The sequence below is a fragment of the Chroicocephalus ridibundus genome, chromosome Z, assembly GCF_963924245.1.
Source record: "Chroicocephalus ridibundus chromosome Z, bChrRid1.1, whole genome shotgun sequence".
In the NCBI taxonomy this organism is placed as follows: Eukaryota; Metazoa; Chordata; class Aves; order Charadriiformes; family Laridae; genus Chroicocephalus; species Chroicocephalus ridibundus.
In genome coordinates, this window is record NC_086316.1 from 21,183,086 (window position 1) to 21,207,646 (window position 24,561).

The window sequence follows — 24,561 nt, forward strand, 5'->3', positions numbered from 1 at the left end:
GGACACAAGAACATGGAGGTCTTTCTGCCTCTTTTGGTAAGTGAACAAAAGGAGGACTTTTTCCACTGGTCAGGGGATGTTTTCTCCTGGAAGACTTTTCCTGTTCTGTTTGAAGAGCTTCTGCAAACATAATTTTGAGAAAGAAATATTAAGATGACTTATGAAAAGTCCTAAAAAGGGGACACCTTGCTTTTGAAACAAAGACCACCAGCAGAGATTTGACGACTGCAGATTTAATAACAGGAACTGATATGTTCTTCTTAATAAAGACCTGAAACCACCTAAAATAGCTTCCAACTACTCAAAAAAAGTTGAGTAAAAAGTTGACTAAACTAGGTTTTTAATGAACGTCCATGGAACACATTTGTAGATCTCAGGGGTTTTTTTTTCCCCTTCACCGTATTACTGACAGCCCAGACCTAGTTAGTATCTTATTTATGAGAAGTGTTCTTTTTCTATGCAGAGTCCAATGCACTACACACAATCAGAAACAACCTCTTTTTATTAGGAAACCTTTTGGGGATAGGCAGATAAAAAGGCTGCTTGGTGAACTGAATCAGATTCCAAAAGAGCAGCACCAAAGGAAACCTACATTGGATTTTTGTGGTCTCTTTCCAGCTGACAGGACTGGTAGGCTGGTAGAAAGCTGCTACATTTACCTTTCATTTGAAGGTTTTGAAAACTCAAGTGACCCTATAGAAAAATGTCTTGGGCGAAGATTCCCTGTTGCCCAACAGACGTGTTTAACTTTCCTTAGATTTTGCAGACTCATTTTACTTTTTGCTTCTCTCCTCTGAAAAGGACCTTTTTTCCTCTCTTGATAAAACTGCTTAGTGACTATTTCCAAGGACACCAAAATCTGCATTTGGTCTATCAGAAATGCTAACTTGAGCAAAGAGTTCATAAAGACTATTAATATAGAAATTTTGTTTACACTGATAGCATCCAGAAGGAATAAGCACAGTCATGAAACAATTTATATTTCCTATACAGTGATGAATTTAACAACCATTCCTTTCAAGAAGTTTCTGTTTTTTCTGAAAAGAAAATTTTCTATTATGTTTAATCACCTATAGACTACTGCAAAGACACAACTCAGTATTTCAGATGACAAATGGCAAAAGGCAAATCTGGTAAACTTGAAAAACTGGGAAGTGGAGGTAAAACATCCTTAAACCAAAAGACTGCAGGTGATTCTTTCAGTAGCTATCCTCTAAGGTAGTTCAGAAATTATTCCATGCAAAATGGTAGCCTTTGAGTTCATCTGAAGTATTTTCAAATTTCATAGAACACCACCCACTGTTTTAGAAAAATTAAAAGCTGTATTTGTGTCTGATATGTCTGTCTTTAGAGGTTAAATATATCCACTTGAGTACATTTGGGAATTGCTTAAAAGGAGCCTGTAAACATCCATGGATAGGAGGCTCTACCTGACAGGAGACTATCAGAAACATTCAGAGAGTAGAAAGATAATTTCTTCTCTCCAGGGATTCCCCATCTACATAATTAACAGTCCCTTAGCAGTGAAGGCAGAATGCTTCCAAAAAGACTAGAGTCAATTTTGGTCTCTGTTTTTGAAAGCAAAGGCACTGCATACAGAACCTCCCAAATTGCTCTGGATTTCAGATACTCACAATGATAGTTGCTGCAGACATAAAGGATGAATTTGTGTCTAGATAAAAATGCTTTAAGCTTATTTTTCTCATTCTACCATCTCATCTGTCCTGTCCAGAGAATGTAGCAGGCACAATCAAAGTTAGATTGTTATTGGCTGAAGATCTCTTTTCTCCAAGACCTTCTCAATGGGAGATTAGTAAACTATCTACATAAAATACTTTTAGAAGAGTGTGGGGGTTTTCTCGTGTTGTCCATGAAAAAACATCTTCTTTCTTTTAGACATTCGAGACAGAGAGAAATGTAATGTATTTGCAAGCCAGTCGCTCACTGGCAAAAAGGTTCATGGTTAGATAACCAAATGGGCAAAGACTGTTCTTTGGCAAAACTATATGGCCGGACAACTAACAAATTCAAATGAGCTCCTTGGACTTCACAAAACTTCAGTAGTGCAAAGGAAGGCTGCAGAAAAAAACAAATGATGAATCAAGAAAAACACTGTTGGTAAAGCTCACTATTACTGTTTCTCTGTCACAGGAAAGTCAGCTAGATGGAAAACAACACAGAACTAGGAAATTCTTAAATACTGTTACTGATAGGTCATAGGAAATAATGAGGAAAGAATGAGAAAAGTGGAAAGACTAAGAGGGAAATTCAGTCTCTTTATGGCCGGCTGCCAACTGTCTTAGAGATGCCATAAATAAAATATACCTAGCTGTATCTTTGAGCCTTGAAGAGATTTTTTTTTTCTTCTCTCCAAGCAAAACTCAGCGTACAACCAATACCCTTCAAAGAAACAAACAAAAACGCTAATACATATTTACTGCTGGAAAAATATTCCATTGAAATAGTCTGAAAAACTGAAGGAGAAGAGCAGTATATCTTTATTACTCTCCAAACTGAAACCAACAGCTGTCCTCACAGAAGGAAGATTAGTGTTATTTATGTGCCTCACTCAGACTCAACGGTATTCTTGGATCTCAATATGCTGTACTATGTTTATAACACTGCCTTCCCTCATTCCTCAGAAGACAGCTTTAAAAGATTATGTTACAGAAAAGCAAAGGTTACTGGTGAAGTGTCCTTCAAAATTATGAGATATTTACTAGCTAGGTATTGGTATGAAAAATTAAAGCTTAAGCCAAGCACAGGGATAACTTTCCAGCAAAGAGTACCTGCACACTCTCTGCCTTTTTCCTTCTGCTGTATAGATATAACAGTTGGTCTCTTCATTACCAGGCTGGCCATAAGAGACTTGTTCTCTGTTCCATATTTGGTTCCCATGAGCCCTTGATTAATAGCTGTCTGCTATAATTTATATATAGCCCCAGTTTAGGCAACACAATTTCCTTTTTACTGACATTTTAAAATATTTCACTCATGCTGTTCAACTAATTTTAAATATAAAAAAAATAAAGGTGACACACTGTGTCCTAATTTTCTAGGAAATCCCTCTGTGAGAAATAAAAAAACACAACCAAATCAATTATGAACTATCCTGGTCTTAAGAAACACCGAACTATAGAGTTGCGAGGACCTTGCGAAGTTGTCTAGTCCCCCTCCCCTACTTCTGAAGCAGTATCAGTGTCTATCCTGAAAAAAAGTTTGCATAGATTTTCCTCTAATGGAAGACTCCACAAGCTGCTAGACAACCTACTTCATAGCCTCATTATCCTTGCTGTTAGAAATGCTTTTCTAACATCTCACTTGAATTTCTCTTGACACAACTTAGGATCATTATTTCCTGTCCTTTCTGCCATGATCACAAAGAACAGACCAGCCTGTGACAAACAAGATCTCATCTGTCTTATACTCTCCCCAGACCAACCAAACAAAAACCAAAACAAACCAACCAAACAAAAATACCCCAAAGAACAAACAAACAAACAAAATCCTATATCAATTAATTTATTTAAGTATTGTGATATATTTTCTAACTTACGCTGACCTTATTCAGTCAAGATTTGAGTTTAAATAGAGCTGGGGGCAAAATGGAAACTTATTAAATCCTGTGATTAGGAACATAATGCTATTTACTAGTCTATTTCCACCAAACCTGTATTTCCTGCATACATGCACTGTGGCTGACCCGGACTTTCTGTCATAAACACCTTATACTATAGCAGCAGTTAAGCATTACGTATTTTTCAAAAATTATTTCAAGGAATGGGTGTGGAGGGTAGGTTGGTTTTTTTAAGGACCAAAGAGGAAAGACTGTTTCACTGCTTTTTTTGCACTGCTTATAATAGAAACCTCTTGTGAGGTCTTCTAAAACAACAATTCAGCAAAAAGCGAATGCTGAAGCCACTGAGTCAGCCCCTATAAGCCTTTTTTTTCAAAAAGGCAGCTTTCAATGAATCCATTTTAAATGTTTCTCACCTCCCCCCCTCCCCAGTTATTCTTATATAAAAACTTTCCCTCCCAACCCTTTCTCTTTGGAAATTTGGTAACCATAGTTTCTGTGTCCTGCTGAGACTTGATATGTAGAGCTGTATTCTACCTGCTATTAAGCTGCTGATAGCAGTGTTTCTATTGCAATTTATGAGAAATGTCAGTTGAAGGCAGAGAGTATTGTACACATTATATTTTCCCAGCTGGATACCTCCGTGAACAGAAAGCAAAAACATGAATACACATGCACCATACGTTTGGGGGAAGGGAGGAAAGAGACTGCAGGAAAAAAAGGCTGCAGGTTAGATGTGATGTTGGGTGGTCTAAAGCCGGTAGAAAATGAACATGTGAATGGCAAGATACTTCTAACGTTATTAGAAAACACCAGTGGTTCTTAATGCAGTCCTTTGTGCTACATCACCAATACAAAGACACCTCTGCAGACCCCTCAGATGCTTCTTTCCCTAACACATACAAACTGAATTGTCGCCTTTTAAAAAACTGCCACATTCATCTGCTTGTTTCTCTTACCCAGACTTGCAGGTTCTCACTTAATGTTTAGCACAAAGGCATTTTAATCCTGAATGCATCTTAGCCGCTTAGCGGTAATTATACCTGAAGGTCTTCTGGACTTTTTTTCTCCTCCCCCCAGCAGAATGAAAACCAAGTCACCAAGCACAGGAAACACAATCATGTCTCATCATGCTCTTCAAGAGCAGTTTGCTTACTTCAATAGTAGCAGTATCATATAGTGATACGCTTGTTTGTGAAAGTATTTTAGTCTTTCCTGGATAACAACAATATCAGTTTTCATGTTTCTTCATCACATTGACAGCTAATGATAACAGACTGTACAGGAGGGGAACTGATGTCCAATTCAGCAAGGAGTGAACAGAAATTAAAGCAAAATGTTGGTTCTGTCTCCAAAAAACACCAGGGGACCATAACTTTTTCTACACCAGAAAGTACTGCAGACACAGTAGAAAGTATTCACCAAAGATTACTACTTTCAAGCACTGCCTCCCTCGAGATCAGGGGTTCATGGCCACGATCTTCCCTCCAGAGAGTACTGTATCAAACTGAAAGTTTGCAGGCAAGTAGTTTAACAAATCCTGTAACTTAGGTCTACTTCACAGTTCATACTATACAGAAACGTTCACCTGTCAGTGAGGAACTACTCCAGATGTAAAAGTCACCAGTAAAAAAGAGACAGATTATTACAACAGCAAAATCATTCATTATGGAACACATGTTGCTCAAATAGCATATGTGCCTTCCCAAAAGTTATCAACTCTTGTCACTAGGAACTAGCTTCCAAATTTGCAATTAATCTTTGCCATTCCCCAAATCACCTCCTCCATTAGAAGCACAGAACTGAAAATAACGAAAATCCCAAACCTACTAAAGTTAAAATGCTCAAACTAAGGATAGAGCCAATTACCATTTAAATAACAACATGAAACTCTTTGAAGGCAAGGCCTTTTGATCTCGAAGATTCAAATGCTGAACAGTGAGAATCCGAGTTCTTTAAATTTCCAGGGAAAAAGCTACAAAAAAGAACTATGACCCAGGCTGTCAATCATGTGCTTAAATCCCTAGCATTTTTTACTGTTAAATGTAGCTCTCTTGGCGTGTAATTAGTGGCGATGTCATCATCAATACCACAATTAATAAATGCTTAAGTAACTCTTTTCTTGCAGGTTGTTCTGGTGTGGAGGTGCAGGGAGTAGCAAGAAGTCAAGGGCAGACAGACCAAGGGTGAAATGTGAGTTGTATTGTTCATCTTCCCCCGTGTGGAACATTAAATTTAAGATTTACAAGTTTTGATCAACTCACACTTAGTTGTTAATACAGATTTTGCAAATTTGAATGCCTTGTTAATTTCAAATACAAAATAGCTTATGGTCAAATAGCATTAAAAGTCTCATTTGGGTAGAATTATGAAATTTGGGTAGAATTTTGAGTGGCAAAGGCAAACAAATAAAAGTGTACTGAACTGCAGTTCAAATTTCTGTCATTTTTTAATGCTTTCTCTGGAGAGCTGTGAGGGAATGATGCTTTGAAAAGTGTTTTAGCCTTTGACAGCCTATAGAGTTTGCTGATGTCACACTTCCTAATTGACACAACACAGGGTCTGCACGACACATTGCTACAACATTTGTTTTACAAGTGCACATTTCACAGGAAACCAACGATTAATTTCCCAAAGACTTACAGGCATACATTTCCAAAAAGGGAAAAATAAAACTGTTACATATCCACACAAATCAAAATTTACAGAATTGTGGCAGCCAGCCAGCAAAACTACTCCAGGTCTGCTTTCCCATCTGCTTGGCCTGCTAACTGAAAGAAAATAAAATCAAATTGCTCCTTCTGCAACTAATTCTCAGAAGAACTCCCTAAAAAACAACTTCCATGACACAATTTTAATAATGCAGAATGCCTTACGACAATCGGTAAACTTCCTAGCACTGTTCAATGTAGACACAATAGCTTCAGAAATGGGTATTGAGACAAGACCAGTTGCCTCCTCCCCCAGCACTGAAAAGGCACTGTGCCAAGCCACTATTGCTGATCAGAAAACAGACCTCTGTTGATCCTTCCAGCAAACCAAGCCCTCCAGCAGATAAACTTGGACAAATCTTGATGTAGAGCGTGATGCTACTTCCTCCTGTATATGTGCCCCAGCCCTTTGCTTGAGGCTACAGCCCTTGGAGCAGGGAGGGCAGAAACAAATGTGTGTCAGACCCTTGGTCACCTGCACTTACCGCGTTAATGTAAATGAAACTAGAGCTGGCTTACGCAGGTTTGTGAACTTGCTGGCACTGGGGAGCACACACAATCCCTGCTGTTGCCTCTGCTAAATGGGAGGTAACCTACACAGATCAACTGGCCGAGCAGTTGAGGTCAATAATGCCTTCAGCTATTTGTCTGCTGGAGCCCTGACAAGCGATTCTCAGTTTATGGCAGTGTACCGTGTCAAAATCATTACTTTTTCTTTTAATCTATAAATTAAAAACCTGTAGCAAAGACTTGCACAGCTTTTGTCTGTCTACCATTGCCATGGTATACAGTAATTAATATACTACAGGTTTCTACTTCACAGATGAAAAAATAATTTGACTGGGAGCACTTTCAACAGCTGCCCATAAATCAGCCCACTCTCAAGAGTTCAACTCAAGAGTTATTGTGTCTATTGTGCATCTTAAGGTTCAAAGAAAGATTATTCATGCATTCATTCATAGCCAAGAATGTATCCCAGCAATGAAATTTACCCTTCAAAGCTGACCCAAGCTTAACCACTGGATTGACTAAATAATTTAATTGCTCAATGATATGCTATATCCCTTCTCTGAAGATTGTATTTTTGGTGAATTGAGCTAGGTTTATACCAGTGGTATGTTAATGGCGCATATTCCAAAGGCATAAGCAGCTGCTGCCCATAAACATTGCCAAACTGAATAATAGGAATGCAAACAGATCTCCTGGTGCACAGTTAGGTTTTTTTAAAGTATTTAAAAATTGCAGGGTTACAAAATTACTTTTGTGGAAGAAAGAGGCAGAAAATAGATAAAAGCAAAGCTGTTATTTACAGAGAGCCCTTAATAACTGAGTAACGTTGCCAGTGTAAGAACATTAATTCTGTCACCTCCTTTTCATACCCAACAATTTATTTGCCTTTCTGTGCAAAAGAGTTTGTGTGAGTAGATGCAATCATGAAAAGAACAGCGAGTGTTCTCTCACACACTAGAAAGTCAGAAGAGTCCTGGAGAAACTTCTCGCCTGTCAGGAGAAGCTATCCGGTGCAGCTAATTCAGTCAACATTCCAGCCTTTCCTAGCTACACTAAGCCAATGCATCTAGACTGAAGATTAAGGAGAAGGGAAACAATTACATTGTGTGTTACTGCCAAGGATGCAAAGACTCTAAATCTCCTTGAAGCTGAAAACAAATTAGCAGCTTTGCCTGCATCAAGCTGTCTGTCCAAATGGAGGTTTCTTTCACAACAGCATTACTGACTATGCTCCTTGAAGATAACACTTGGGGGATACAAAAACATTTTCTCTAAGTTATTTCCTGTCACTTGCTTGTCTAGACCAACAGAACCATTTGTAACCCAATCACCACCCACTGTCTTGAAGCAAAACCAAGTGCAGATTTACTCCTGCCCCTCAAGAGTCCCTCTCCCCTGTTCGTTTTACTAATTCCACATGCCACTTGTGTGGGCAGAATCAAGATAAGAAGAAACAGCATTAGCCTTCTGATTCATGTTTCATAAAAATGCACCATCACTTGGTAAATCCAAACCTCTTTGCCACTTTTAATCTTTACCTCAGGGAGAAACTGCCTGTCAGTTCTTGTGGAAAATCCTCCAGACTGGGTATCATAGAATCATGGTGTGGTTTAGGTTGGAAGGGACCTTAAAGATCATCTAGTTCCAACCCCTCCCCACCCCGGCCATGGGCAGGGACACCTCCCACTAGACCAGGTTGCTCAAAGCCCCATCCAGCCTGGTCTTGAACACTTCCAGGGGTGGGGCCATCCACAGCTTCTCTGGGCAACCTGTTCCAGTGCATCTAAGTAAAGAATTTCTTCCTGGTATCTAATCTAAATCTGCCCTCTTCTAGTTTGAAGCCATTACCCCTCGACCTATCACTACATGCCCTTGTAAAAAGTCCCTCCCCATCAGATACTGGAAGGCCACTATAAGGTCTTCCCGGAGTCTTCTCTTCTCCAGGCTGAACAACCCCAACTCTCTCAGCCTGTCCTCATAGCAGAGGTGCTCCAGCCCTCTGATCATCTTTGTGGCCCTCCTCTGGACACACTCCAACAGGTTCATGTCATTCTTGTGTTGAGGACCCCAAAACTGGACACAGTACTTCAGGAAATCATTAAATAAATGAGTAAAATGCTACACAGATTCATTCCCGCTGTTGATAGGAAGGTGTCTGCAGGGGAGGCATAGTCATTCAAAATCCTTGTCAAGCCCACTGGCACCTGCGGTTTCCCTGGTCAACAAGAAGCTGCACCTTGGTGTAATGGCACAGTGGGTCAGCCCGTCAGAACTTCAAGAGGTGGGGAAAGGAAAACTCAAGGAAACCAGTCTGCACAGCTTTTGGGACACAGACACACACCAAACCTAGCAGACAACTCCCAAATAAGACATGAAGGTCTGCTGTGGGAAGTTTCCAAAGCAGGGAGGCTGGAAGGAAATGCGGGGGTTCAGTGAGTGCCTCCACCCCCACGCGCCGTGGAGATCTCTCAGCCTTCCACCACCACTTGTGAGGACAACTTTGCTGCCGCCTGTTGTCTCCCCACCAGAGCTATGTTTGAACATTTCTGCAGCTAAATCTGTTTCTAAAAAACCCTGACTAGCCAATTTAATGAGAAACAAACTACTGTGTCACTATGTTTCAAACCCAAGATGTTTCACTCCAATCCTAAGTAGCCCTCCAGTCTGGAAGAAATGGGGCCTAGCTGGGGTTTGCAAAAAACTGGTGAAGCTGAAAAAGATCAGAAATCGGCTACTGTTGAAGCACTAAACTATACTGCCTCTTAAGAGTCACACAGGTCTGACGTGCTTGGAAATACTGAATTCTTAATTTTTATACGACTACCAAGGAAAATTTTCTTTCCTTTATACAACAATGGAAAAATGAAAGGCTTTTTCAAGTGCTTGCAGACCGTGCTGAAATGTCATTTTCTCTTTCACAATTCAACATAAATGATCTGACTTACTTTCATTAAGTAAAGAACATTAGTAGCTTCCACTGACCTTAGTTCAGGCTGTATCACTTCCAAATACAGGTGTCTAGCTGGGAATTGTTGCAACCCAGGAACAATTTTTTTTTCTTCCTTTTTTTTTTTTTTTTCCAATTGCTTAGGCTTGTAACGAGTGATACTTCTTATTTTGAAGCTAGCTGAAGTCTACCAATAGCCAGCAGTTCTTCTAGACGAAACTGGCTTGAATGCAGACAAACTTCTACTGGCTTCACTGCCATCTGTGGTAGTTCGAACAAAATTTCTCAAGAAGCAAATATTAATTCATTGCAAAACTTTCTCAGAAACCACAGAACCTACAGTCATAACTTTCAAGACTTTAATAAAACTGTAGAGAATAACCTAAAAAGTAAGGTTTTTTTAAAACATCAGTGGTATTCTGCTAAAAGTTGACATGAGCTTATCTCTTCCCTAAGGAAAAGAGCTCCTTTAGTGAAACCTGAGACCCTTCTTTCTGTTTCTAAAATCTAGCAACTAGAGGGGGTCACATAGCCTCAGGCTTTAAAAGATCCACAAAAGCCAGCTCTGTATGAATGCAAGGCTAAGAAGTACAGGTTCAGTCACTGTAGGGGAAAGTAAACAGGCAGTAAAACGTAATTACTTGTTTCAGCCTACTTAAATGCAGAAGTTTTAAGTGACTGGGGGGAAAAAACCCACTTCTAGATTAACTGAAGATTGATCTGGAACTGCCCCTGCTCTAAACTGATTCTCCACAACACTTGTCCTGAGTGTTAGGGACCGGCTACAGAATTGCCGTCTACTGACAACTAACTTCAGTTCCATTTTATTAATGGAGGTCTTTATACTACTGGCTAAGTCACTAGAGAAAAAGCAACTGGCCTGATCTCTCCGTTAATGCTCATATAGAAACAACAACAAAATTCAAACAAAACAAGATCACTTAAATACACTAAAATATCACCCCAAGCAAAACCCGAGAAACTTCCTAAGCTTAACAAGTAACTGACATCTATTAAAACAAAACAAAACAAAAAAGTAGGATAAAAGAAGGCTTTTCTTCAATATTCTTTTTTATTCTGATTAAATCTTTAGCAAGAGTAGTAAATTCTGCCTTTAAAAATTAATTCTATGGTCTTTTATTTACGTAGCTATATCCTCTTAAAAATTCTTTTGAGATTTAAATTTGCAGCTAGTAAATACAAACCAGTGTTAATTTGGATAGTGTTTCAGCTTTAGTTGATACTCTTTAAAAAAAAAGCTCAAAAACCAGAATTAAATCCGAGTGCTCTAATAATGGCCTTTTGGTTTTTAACCCAGATTTCCCCCTCCCCCCCAAATCTCATGGCATTTGGGGATATAAAATTGTTGCACCTCAATTGTGGTTTCCATTGCAACACTAACTTTAATAAATCTAGACCTAGTTTTTCAGTCTAAATCAAGAAAGCTATTTCCCTTGAGCTTTTCTTTTTTGATATTCTTTGTCTTCACCCTGAACGTCTACCTTTCCTGTCTCCCTCTTTTAGAACAAAAATAAAAGCTGTAATCTTTTAGTAACCCTGAAGGCCAAAGCACTCTTCACTGGTCAAAATTTTTTAAATTGAGGTTTTTCCTTCTGCTTTTTGGATTGCCTCTTGTCATGAAGAGTTCCAGACTAGTGGCTGGTTACTACCACATCAGTAGTAACTAGGAAGTATTATGAATATGCCCTCAGGGTGACAAAATGTAAGTTTCCACCAATTCTAAAACATGAAAAGCTGGATGTTAGGCCAGCCACTGGACTTATACAGGCAAGTTACTCCTGATGCCAAAAGCAGCTTTTTGCTATGTAGCCTGAAACTCAGGAAAAAAAGATTATTTTATTAATTTGATATTAATCTGTATTAGTGAAAACATACAGTCCAGGAACCAAGACTACTACAGAAGACCAGCAATACTTAGGAGTGTAACAAAACTGGAACACCACAGCTTGTCCTAACTAGTTAAACTATGTACAAAATTAGAGTGACTGTGAGAACATCTTTGAATAAGTGGTTTAATCCCTGAACCACACCAGTTAAAGATACCATTTCAGTTGTGCTTTCATTCCTTACTCCAGCAGTATTTATTTAGTAAGAAAACACTTGCACGCATACACACTTTCTTTATTAGCAGTCATCTCTCCCCCCTGCTATCTACAAATCCAAACACCACATGTTGCAAGTATTTTGTACTGGAACAGTCTCACTTCTAAGCAATCTGCTACTATTGAGATTTTGCTTTTGAGCAGTAAATGCTCAAAACTGTTGCTGTTCTTAAAGCAGCTCCTCAGTGTTCATAACCTCACTGCTTGAGCAGGCTCAGTTTCACATTCAAATAGCTCCAAGCAAATGTTTCCAATCTCAATTATCCTCCTTCCTTTTTCAATGCACCCTCCCTGCCCCCATATGCTTGTTTGTAAAAGGGATAATTTTCTATGTATGTACAAGCAGTGCAGGGAGTCTTCCTCTGTAGCAGTCTGGCAATATACAGCTTTTTATGTAAGCACTGTCTGGAATTTGTTAAGTTTTTTTCACTCTCTGTTTCGGGTTATACCAAGAGGGTTGCACCCAGTCTTCTCTCTGAGCTATAAAATGTGACATTTGCCAGGCCCCTTTAGATAAGCTGGCCATTACTACGCTGGCTAAATAAGGCACTTTGGATATTTTTGGTCAGCTATTGCAACTGTACTATGGCTACACTCTGCTTAGCATTACCTCTGTATCCGTAAGAGTGAAGCAACAGGACAAGCACTAGGCAGTAAACAAATCACGCACCCCTCCTTGCAATAGCGATGTTCAGCCTATCTAAACAAAGTTGTAGCATTAGCACTAGTTGGACCCTGCAGTGTGTACATGTTCAAGGAGAAACACTGACGTTTAAATACCAAATTTAACATTTAACAGCATCTTTACATGGATTTCCTAAGTGCTTTTCTTCCAATGGTGGTCTGCAGTCTTCAAAAATCTCCTGAAGCGGTGCTGTTTGGAAGGAATGGAAGGGGTGACAAACTAGCTTGACTTCTCCGCCGCATTAAGAAAGCCTGGAAATTAGCAGCGGTTCTGTTTTCACCTCTTTTTTTTTTTTTTCTTTTTTTTTATGTTACACATCTTCACTAATCTGTGATGCTTTCCATCGACTAGACAAACAGCTTTGAAGTCAAACTACCGTTTAAGTAAATGACTAATCGAACGTTTCTGGAAAAAGGTGTGCTTTGTGAGGGAATCAGAATTAAACTCAAGGAGGTCAAAATATCTACCATCTGACATACAGCTCTACCAGCAGGGAACATCCATAACCTATTTTGCATTTCTCCTTCACTGAGAAGGTTTATACTGACATGATTTGTCTACTGTTTGCTGTGAACAAAGAGCCCGCAAAGGTTTGTTTATCATAGCCCAGCTTATTCACAGCAACTCATTAAAGCCACATCATCTCAACCATGTACACTTGGTTCATAAGAGACAGTCCCAATGGTTTAAAACCATTTTGAGGGGCTTCTGTGGATAGACGGGAGTTTGGTTCTAAAATTATTATTTGCTTCACTTATTTTAGATGAAAACAGTATCATAGACTACACGTTGTTGTCAATGGGGAAACTGAAGCTTGTGTGCGACAGTGTCTTATGAGGAGCAGGTGAGGGAACTGGGCTTGTTTCACCTGGAGAAAAGGAGGCTGAGGGGAGACCTTATCGCTCTCTACAGCTACCTGAAAGGAGGTTGTAGCCAGGTGGGGGTTGGTCTCTTCTCCCAAGTAACAAGTGATAGGATGAGGAAATGGCTTCAAGTTGCACCAGGGGAGGTTTAGATTGGATATTAAGAAAAATGTCTTCACCAAACGGGTTCTTAAGCACTGGAACAGGCTGCCCAGGGAAGTGGTTGAATCACCACCCCTGGAGGTATTTACAAGATGGGTAGACTTGGCACTTAGGGACATGGTTTAGTGGCGGACTCGGCCAGGTTTATGGTTGGACTTGATGATCTTAAAGGTCTTTTACAACCTAAATGATTCTATGATTCGGTCAAAACCAGTTCCTTTTTTGTTTCTCTCAGCACAAACATTTTGTCTTATAGCAATAAAATATATCAAAATTAAATTACTGACATACTGGCTTTGACCAAGCAGTCTGTTTAGCCCACTCCTTGCCTCTGATGCTGGGCAGCACTACATGTTTCAAACAAACGTGCAAGAAACACTGCAGAAGCCAGTTACAGGACAACGTCACAATTTATGTCCCTAAGCAAGCATGTACACTAACAAGGTCAGGCAAACTGTTGAGATGACCAAAAAGGCCCCTCAACCCCAACAAACCTCAGTGTACCTACAGCTAAATCGCTCTCACAGTACAAATCCTTTAACATTAAACTCTTAAAACTTTTCTCAGATAGTCTGTGTACGTTCCAAAGTACAAACCCCCAAACTCCTTTTGTGAAGTAGGTAGAGCTTTCATAAACCACAAACATTTTTATGCAAGCCTGTGGCTTCACGTTGTGAGATATAGCCCATTTCTCTTTTGCTACAATTTTCTACGTAACATGTACCAGATGTCAGACTCCAAGTGCCTTAGATAATACAGTGAGACAGTTGAGGTCTATAAAGAATCACCTATCTCAGACTTCCTTACATCCAGCGATTTACTGGGTCTGGTATCACAGACAGTAGGAAGAGGAAAAATTAAACACATCTCAAAATATAAACACATGTATAGGCCTTTTCTGAACAGATGACATTTTGATACTGACTGACATTCATACTGGTCTGCAGATGACTCACGCGACAGTAGAAAATAGCCGTATTTTAGGTGTTCTGTTAATGCAGCTAGCCAAAAAAACTACCTTCTCCACCAACTGCTCCTCTGTAACACGGACCTAACAAAGCCTGATTTTTGAGCAGTATCTTCATGCTCTCTCCTATAAAAATACCCACTGTCTTTCAATTCTGAACTGAATACGGTGGTTGACCACTGTTTCCTGTATCCATCAAGTCAATGGTCTACATCACACAAAAAGGACAGAATATAAATGCACAGTCTGAAAGCTTACCCATTTTTAACAACTGTATCTCTTTGTTTAATAAAGGATATTATGTCTCTCTATAAACCTTGCCTGAGGTCAAGACAACAGTGTGATTTAATCACGTTTATCTGAACTTCTATGAATTATTGTAACGTTCTTTGATAAAACAGATTTTTTAAAAATCTCTAATTTCTGCATTTGTTTACTTACATATTTAACACAGCTTTCAACATTACAAGTTTCACTGTTTTATCATGCCTTTGTATTTGTGAAAGTAGGAAAATGTGGTTGTTAAACCACAAAAATTGCTAAGGGGAATCAGAGGCAGTCAGACTACTTCTCATTCTTCTATTTCTATAGATTCATACACACCCTTACTTATACACACATGTACAAACACATATATAACCAAAGATGTTTAAAACAGACTGTTCTTTTGAAATAGGTTTTGCAAGACTAATACCACATAGTAAGGCAGGGAGGAATCCTCATCAGCTTTGTGCAACAGATAAGTTTTCAAAACATCATCTATGCATATTAGTTACAAACATGGCAGGCTGGGAAACCCATACACAAGTACCAGCGTGCCTCTTTGTCATCTAAGACTTCTCCTTTTTATGGAAAATTTCTGCAAAGTAGTGTCAGAACTGATGCTAGGATAAACGTGGAATACCCTGGAGATACTCCCACCAGATTTCTGAGATCCAGCAGATCCCACTCCTTACATTTGACAACAAGTCTCAAGTTACAAAAATCAACAAGCTAACCCTGACAAGAGGACATTTTAGAAAATACAACTCATTTCCCCAGTATTTGTTACTGAAAAACAACAGCAAGTTGTACCCAAACTGCATAAGGAGGAGGAATGTCAGTGCAGCAATGTGAGAACTCCAATGCCTCATGTAGACAGCTTGTGCTGCACACAACGGCAGCAAGGTGACGGATGGCTGTCTCCTACACAGTTTTCAAGCAAACAAGACATCATCAAGAACTAGTGCTTCCCACATCTAAAGGCAGACTCTACTACTAGATGCAGAACCAAAAACAGGACATGACCCAGGGCAACTGCGTGTGAGAAACTAAACAAAAAAAAGCAAGCTCTGAGCAATTTAGAAAGTTGGTTGGCGGTTTCCCTTTTTTCTGGGTCATTTTTATTTCCTCCAGGCAGTAAGAAACAATTACTGCTCTCTTCAAAACTGTTTTCCCAGAAGATAATTGCACGATTTAGCAAGTACCTGATTCTAGATAAACCTTATTTCTCAGTATAGAAATACAGACTTTTAACAGCTGTTTCCCAGAGTATCAGAAGAACCAACCAACCAAACCAACCAAACAAAAAAATACACTCCAATAATACTACCAAGCTGTTTTTTGTGAAGGACTTCTAATGTTACTGGGTAGCAGTTTCTGGTGTCAAATACCCGCATCAGCTGCCAGCTTTCAGGTTGACTTGCCCATAACCATTTCTCAATCCACTACTACAGGGTAGCCTTAACTAGTCCCTTCAATATTCTTTTTCTACAGCCATTAGCACCACTTTGGCCACATTATCAAGTCATATCCAAACAAGGTCATTATGCAGATGAAAATGCCTACTGCCTACATAGGTAGAAATTAAACACTACACAACTTAGTAGCGCAACTGAGAAATGCCCACGTGATAACCAGCAGTCTCAGTCAATTATATGGGTAACAACCTATGGTTAGTTACAAAGCCCTGTAATAAAATGTGACAGACTCCTGATGCCAGCTTCCCTCTACACATCTTAAGATTGAAACACTCTGGAAAAAACGGTCTGATTTATTAAATCTGCTGATCAAGTCAGCTGAATAGATTGGCATGGAATAAATGAAAAGAGCTGTAGTAACAACTCTCCCTTTGATCTGCCACAGTTTTGTTTGAAATCCAATGCTGCTTCACCCCCCACCCCTTGGAGTGATTATCCTAAAAATATGACTAACAAAAACAAACATTATCCTTTTTCTGACCTTGAAGAACAAATGCAACAGAATGTGACAACTTGTTTAACATTCCTAAAAGAAAACTGGTTATTTCAGACACCAAAAACCTTCAAAACATGAATTCTCATGAATTCTCCTGTATAAAGCATATATTACATTTAATAATGACTTCATCTGATTTCATCTTTCTCTACTCGCTCTAGTATTCTTATTATAATAACTGCGATCACCACATCCTTTCTGTATTTGCATTCCCACAGCTAGTTGCTGGAGCACATGAAGACTGCTCAGCAGCACATTTGGTTCACAGTTCCCATATGCCATAGAGTACGCGGACATCTATTCTCATCACCTCACAACTCATCTTACCAAGTGGCTAAATCAGGTACAAAATAATTCAGACATCTCAAAACACAAGCCAAGGTCAGAATTTTTCATACCTTCATTTCTTAGAATTGTTTTACGTTAAAAAGCTAACGGATATATAGACAGCTAGATAGACGTCAGTTTGCATGTGTGTTTTTATTAGGTTTTGGAAAGCAGTGAAGGGAGTGAATGTGAAAGAAACATATGGGTATCACAAAAGAAATATGTATTTCAGTTGGTCATTATGAACATCAAAATGGTTTTAGATGTCAGCAATTACAAAGATTTCAGTTAGAGTACCCTGGATTTACACCAATTTAGGAAAGGTCATGTTCTGGCCTAACTGAAGTGAAAATCATAACTGCAGAAAATGAGTATCTGATAATCTTCCTTCTGTTAAAGATAAATAGAAGACCCATCTGCACCCTGTTTTCTAAAATTTGGCAGAAATGGCTTCACACAAGCTGCTATATAGCTGCTTTCATGAACATGTCAGAAAATTTGAAAACAGCTAAATATATAGATATATGTGTGCCCCAAATGTCAAAACTTAATTAAAATGCAAAAATGATCATTAGGAACTCATTTTTCATAATACAGTGTTGATTGTGAACACTGGGAAAAACAGAATAAAATTTATGTTATTTTCTTCAGTCCGCAGGGTCTGAAACAGTAAAACACAAAAAGCACAGTACAAACCATACAATATGAAATCATAACAATTATCTTCAGTCTCTTAATCTACATCCTAGCTACATTTCTACAGTATGTTGGAATCCCATTTTATCTATTATTATAGTCACTCATAGCTGTAGCGTCACCAAACAGTATGTGTAAAGCTGTGAAAACAGGCACTTTCAAAACCATTTCACTCAAACTTGTGGTCATTGACTCCAAGTTGTTTCAGAAAATTGTTTTAGACAAACGGGGAAAAGATTAAAGGAGTTAATTTCTATTAACTAACAAGAGTTTTTTAAAACAGTAGAGTGCTGAGAAACTGGTAGATGGAATGTCATCCTGACCAGAACGCACTTTTTTTAATACTTCACTTCTGGTGCCAAACCTTTAACAAGGCAGGCTTCTTAAATTCAGTGGGGGTCAGAAGTTTAGTTTATTCAGCAAGAATAACACTATTAACAGCTACTGCTCTTTCATGTCAACACAGTTAACGCCCACACATTCCAACTCCAGTTAATACAGGCCAGTCAAGGAAGATTGGAACCGCTAAGGGCAGTCATCTCTGCAGGGATATTTTAAAACAGAATTTATACTGTGCTTTAAAAACAATCTGAAAGGATCAATCTACCTTATGAATCTGCTGTAGACATACACAGAGAGAAAGATGGATGGATGAAAGCATATAAAAGCAAGTAAATCTGACTCTCTCTATTGATTTTTGAGAGGACAGTGTAGAGCACTTTGGTGAGGTCTTATATATCACTGCAAAGGACCAAATGCCATTGTGTGTATGTCTGAAGGATGTCAGGATTTATCATGAAGCAATGCACTGCTGTATACTTGCATTATATCCTTTTGTAAATAACCTTGTTTTCATTGTTGGGGGAGGCAGATCACTAAAAATTAAATAATCCTCAAAACAAATATAAGAACAATCACAGGAAGACTCTCAAGCAGTCGTAACTGGAGCAATCCACTGTTATTAACCCCAAAACTGCAGAAGTTTAGTGTACACATGCAGGATATTTAGCATTAACAGGAGAGAGCTGGTATTTTAATACTGAGCTTTTGAAAACCGAAACAGAAAAATCTGCATATCACAGCATAATCCTCTTCCTATTTACTTTGTTCTGAATCATAGCAAATCAATGCTTAGTATTCCCCAAAGCTCTCCAGCACTCCTACTTGGCCAAATGCCTTCAAATGCTATTAAAGAAATCACTCTGGTTTAGTTAGCAGTTCTTCACCAGATGGAACACTTCTCTTTGAGCAAGAATGTTTTCCTCTTAAAGCATGTTTCAAATAACCAAAATGCAAACAATAATCACATCAAATTGAATTTCTGCGGGGTCTCTGGGGCTTCTATTGTTATGTAATGGTGGCATTTTTGATCATAGTGTCTGAATTCAAAAATATTCAGCTTTCCAAGTTTTCTTCTAAACTATTCATATATCCAGTCCCATCACATACACCCCTCTCATGATGTACATTTAAATAGCACATTTATGCTATTATGTTAGCTATTTCTTCATATGCTTTTGTCAATATAGCAATAGGAAACAATTCTATTGTTAACTGGGCTTCCATGGTAGGTCATTTGGAAAATACCGTTGCTTAAATAATAAAAAACATGCCATTGGTTTTTAAAAGAAAAACTCACTAGCTGAGCTATAAAGCTGTGACTGCCATTATACATAATGATGTCCCAACAGACTAGCAAGCCCTTAGTTAGCACCCAGGCAGATACAGCAAAGTCTTCTCCTCGTTAACATATCTCACAGACAAACCTAATGGAAAAGACAATTTACCTTCTTCAGTTTCATGCCACACAATTCCTTCCAAGTTCACGCTGGTCCCAGGCTCACAGGGTCCAAGGCATTCAGGTTCTGTTACTACTCCAACCTCGCAAGTATTTACACCCACTGAACGAGTCCGTACCAAAAGCTGCTCGACTGGTGCTGCAATATTGGATGAAGATGGGGAAAAGTAGGAAGGCAGAATCTGAGGTGTGATACTGCTGGAAATCGGAGGTGGAGGTGCAGGCACTGTAAACAGGGGATCAACCTGAAAACAACAGACAAACTTACTATAATGGTGCTGTGAGATTTTAAAAAAAAAAAAAAAAAAAAGAATAAAATAAATAAAATAAAATAAAATAAAATAAAGAAAGCCCAGTTTGCTGAGACTGCATTTGTGTATGCAGGGATTTGGTGTATCACAGGTAATTTCAGTCTTATGAGTTTAATTTTTTTAACATCAGCCCAAATGCTGCACATGAAAAATTAAGTACAAAAACATCTATCATGCTAAACAAGGCAAATTGCTAAGTTTCTACAAGATTATTCCCTGTTGTCATAGACGGCTAGTATGAAATAACAATAAATTTTAAAAACAAGGACTAAGGCCACTTTTTTCTTGGCACTGACAGAGACTGATTTGTGGACGGGAATTAATTTTGCAAACTGGGAACTTCATTTTCTATTTGAAGAAAAACATTTATAAAGACAGTACAAAGACGTATAAATGCCATTTTTTTCATGTGCATCATAGAGAACTTAGGACTTGGAACAATTCTAATATCCATATGGCAACAAATATAATCTCTTGTCATCCAATCACTTAAAATACATTAGGATCACCCACCTAACAGCTTACAGATAACATTTACATCTTTCTACTTGAAATAACAGATGAGGACTTTTACAAGAACCTATCCAAACCATCTAATTTCTCAGGGGTTCCAAAATGCGTATTCAGAAGAATACAACTCGCCAGACAATCAGCCTGTACACAGACAATTCACACAGAGACAATATATATATACGGACTGAATAAATTATCTTTCCTATATGACATCCAGTGTACCCAGTAGCAGATTTTCTGTATACAGATTTGGCCTAAATGTTCTCAGTATTTTACTGAGGCCATAAGGTCCTTTGTCACATAAAAGATAGCTAAATGAGGATATGACTGTGCCCACTCAAATAGCTAAACCACCTAAAATTCATATTTCTTTGGCCCACCGGATCATAGATACCACACCAAGAAATGATTCTGCAATGATTTTTTTAAAATGTCTGCTTTATAGCTGCTTTCAAATAGGTCATCAAATCTCTTTAAGTCTATGCTGTTTTTTTAATTGTGGACCCTGTAAGAAAACTCAACAGAAAAGACATAATTAACTCACTGTACATTGTCATCTAGGTTTCATTCAAATGTATCTTAACGTAGATCAAAGTTAATTTTGTTTCTTTTAAAGCCAAGCTGGCAAATGGAGATATAAAAAGAGGAAAGGACTAAGAGTATTGTCCTTGTATTATATATCCTTTGTACCACAGATCAACTCACTTCATCACATGGCCACTTTTCATTAAAAGAAAATAAAATGTAAATCTGAAATTAAAAAGAACTTTTTAAAAATTGTAACAATTGTTACAGTTGGCCTTTGTAAAAATTCTTTTGCTTTGAGCATCATTCATACATACAAACTGGGAGCCAACACTTTTAATTGTGCACAAAAGCCTTAAGTGTGCTAAATATTTAACAAAAATGTTTTGTATGATCTTTGTATGACCAGCCTGGATTCTGATCTCAATTACACTAGTACTAGGGAGGAGAAAGGAGGGACCTGTAACCACGTTCTTCTCCAAACTCTTCCTTATTTTGGTAGGGTGTCGAGGCAGTGGGTGGGTTGTGGTGGTGTTTCATTTTATTTAGGACTAAAATAATCTTCAGGTTAGAGAGATAACAAAGTAAAAAAAAAAACAAACTCAAAGCAATATGTGAATACTAAAAGCATCCATTAGGAGTAAAAACATGCTAATACCAGCAAAATTCTACTGAGTAAAGCAGAGCTCCTGTGGCATAAAAACAATGCAGTCAAGTAATGAAACGGTATCTTTATTCTTCTCTTTATGCCATTGCAATTGCAGAGTTCAAGCATAGGCAAGAACGCTTTGCAGAGCGCACTTGAATGCACACAGGCAAGTCAAATATCAACTGACCCCAAGAGCAGCAGTTACTTGTGCTGTCTAATAGTAAGCGCAACATAAATCCATAACCGTGTCTGGCTGGTAGGGGAGGACACCGACTGTACGCTGTGCAGGCTCTGGCTGGCTGATGCCTGGTGGAGGCGAAGCGTTGGATGGCACAGAGCCCTGCTCCCTGGCACTGGCTGCCTGATGGGGCTCTGTCGGTGACAGGGGGTCGATAGCAACCCCAGGCATCATTTAGAGGAGTTCTTAACGTATCCTACTTCAAGCTGGAAGAGAACCAGGATCAGTAGCTGGCAGGTAAACGGAGCCCAGTGCTTAAGAAAAGCTAAGCCACATCCCTCTGTAAAACCTAAAAAATGCTGATGAATGGCCCATTTGACAGTTTGCATGGTGTTTTGTAAAGCTGTGCAAAACCTCCTACTACACACGCAACATCATTCTTCTGTAAAACATCCTCGTCACAAAGCCAGAGGAAAAACAAAATGTTTGCTATTATCATACTAAACTAGCCAATGTTTTAAATGAAATGTAGACTAAATTGGCAGATGTGTCTTCCATTTTCCAAGTATTATAAACAGTGAGGGGGAGCTAAAGAAAGCACAGATCTGACAGTGTACCCTTCGAAGTTCTTTGTTACAAATATTTGTACTCAGTTCTGGTTTATTTAGACCTGCTAACAAATATTCATGTTTTCCACTAGGAACACATAGGACAAGGCCAAAGGGTGTCTATCGCAGTAAAAGGGACTGTTGCTCTGTGAATTAAAACACTAAGCCTGGTTGAGAATTAAATGGACATTTACTGCCCCTGAGGTTCCTGTTCGTTGCACAAATACAACCTTACTCATAAGAAAAAAGAACATGTGCTAAGCTTAAATATTGCTCCAGCTTTCCATGTTTTAAAATTATCCCATCTTGTTTGATAATCGTAACATCAGCACAGCAAAGTGGTGGTTCTCAGCAATCCTTGTGGTGACACAATTGTTTTCATGAATTCTCCAAAGGGCACTGATGTAAGCTATTAGAGGCAAAGAGAGAGGCAGGAAGGCTGCCATCTCCAGTGGAAAAAAGGCACATAAGACTAACATCTGGTGGTGGCAGTCTGTCAAACTGAGGAAAGTTAATGTCAAGAACAGATGCTCTGCAGTTTCTCACTGTTATTTTTGCCTGATTATTCCCAGGTGTTGGCGCATACTGAGCAGTAGCCTTGCTGTTTATCACACGAGAGATTCCAATATGAGAATGAAAATCTAAATCTGAAAAAGGTTATTTACATAGATGCTCTCCTTATACACATAATCAAAGGGCTTCAAAAAAGATAGAAATATTCAAGCAATATTTTCTTCATTCACCTAATTCCAAGAGCTTTTGAGAGCTGATTAGTGACAAAGGCTACAAAGCTGGAGTGTTATTCATGGCAGCTTTCCACTGCCAAGTGTTTGATTGTATCAGAGAGCTATGGCTCTCAGTAGTAGAAAGCTCACAGAAAATGAAGAATGCTTGCCAAGCAATGTAGTCAGTGCTCCATGGAGCCCTCCTCTATCTGAACATGAGCAAAAAAAAAAAAAAATTTTTGGTGGCTGCATAGCATTAGCCAGTATGAGGAGGAAGGTGTGGAAGAGAGAGGAATATCAACCTAACTAGAAATGGGCAAGACTTCCTAATAAGCAGGGTTCTCCTTCAGTTACTCAGGCACTTTACATGCTGGAATTAAGTTCTGCTCATCAAAACTCACCTTCCTGATGCAGTGTAAGCTTTTAAGATTATGTCTGAAATTTTGTGTCCTTTGTACACAATTTCCTGACAACCAGGAGGGATTCCAGTGGGTAATGATGCACTCACAGAAGAAGGTTTGAAAGGACTTCCCAAATCAGAGAGTACGCAACGTCATACTACTGCAATCAGTCATAATGTATTACAATTCCTGCTGGAATGGGAGAATTTTAAGTCTTCATGGGACAGTCTCTCATGTAGTCCTGTGGAAAGCTCACCTGAACGAAAGCAGAGCACGATACCAGGAACATCTATGGCCCCATTTGACATGGTACTAATCTGACAGAAGGATTTACAGTAGTAGTCAAAATAAAATCACTTTTCACAGAGATTTAAATGGATAACTTCTGATCATATTATCAAGTGGAAGTATTCTGTATCTATGTATTTTGTTCATTTCAAATTTGAAAACTTTCAGAGGGGGTGTATCTTAAGTGTGAAACGTTTCTGTCATAAATCACAAAATGCAAACTAGAAAATAACTGTCATGCAGCCAGGCCACGTGATTGTGACGCATCCAGTGTGCTATCACATATATACCTATGAATGTATATATAGTTCCACTTCATTAATGAAGGTATATCTCTGAAGGTATATCTCTACGATGACATAGCCCACCAATCTAAGACCAAACACGGCTATACACTGGCAGTGTCACCCACCAGGGGATTTTGAAATGTCCATGCCAAATGCCATTTAATCCATCTACCAGTATACAGCCTGGAGAAAGGCAGAGGAGCAGGTTTAAGGCTCAGGCTAAGCCCTTCCAAGGACACACTGCTTTTTAAATTGAGAAAAAAATCTACTGTAAGCATTCCCTGTGGGAATGTCTGCACTAAAAGAAAGAATGTGTAAAAAAGATCCGAATCCTATTATGGGATATACCTAAAAAACAAAGCCTGACCCTTCCCGAAACTAAATCCTTCCTTAAAAAAAGACACGAACAGAAAGACTGAAAGGAGCAAGAAACCTCCAGCCTTAAAAATGATATTGACAAGTTCTTTAGAGCTAT

The 24,561-nt window shown here is 38.7% G+C and overlaps 1 protein-coding gene across 2 annotated transcripts in view; it reads right to left on the reverse strand.

The window, feature by feature from the left end:
* Positions 1 to 24,561, reverse strand: part of ZNF608 (zinc finger protein 608) — an 88,695-nt gene that overhangs the window by 29,425 nt on the left and 34,709 nt on the right. For both annotated transcript variants that reach the window (XM_063320737.1, XM_063320738.1), the window contains exon 3: positions 19,591 to 19,846. In XM_063320737.1, coding sequence (XP_063176807.1) covers positions 19,591 to 19,846 — 256 coding nt within the window. The remainder of the gene's footprint in view (positions 1 to 19,590; positions 19,847 to 24,561) is intronic.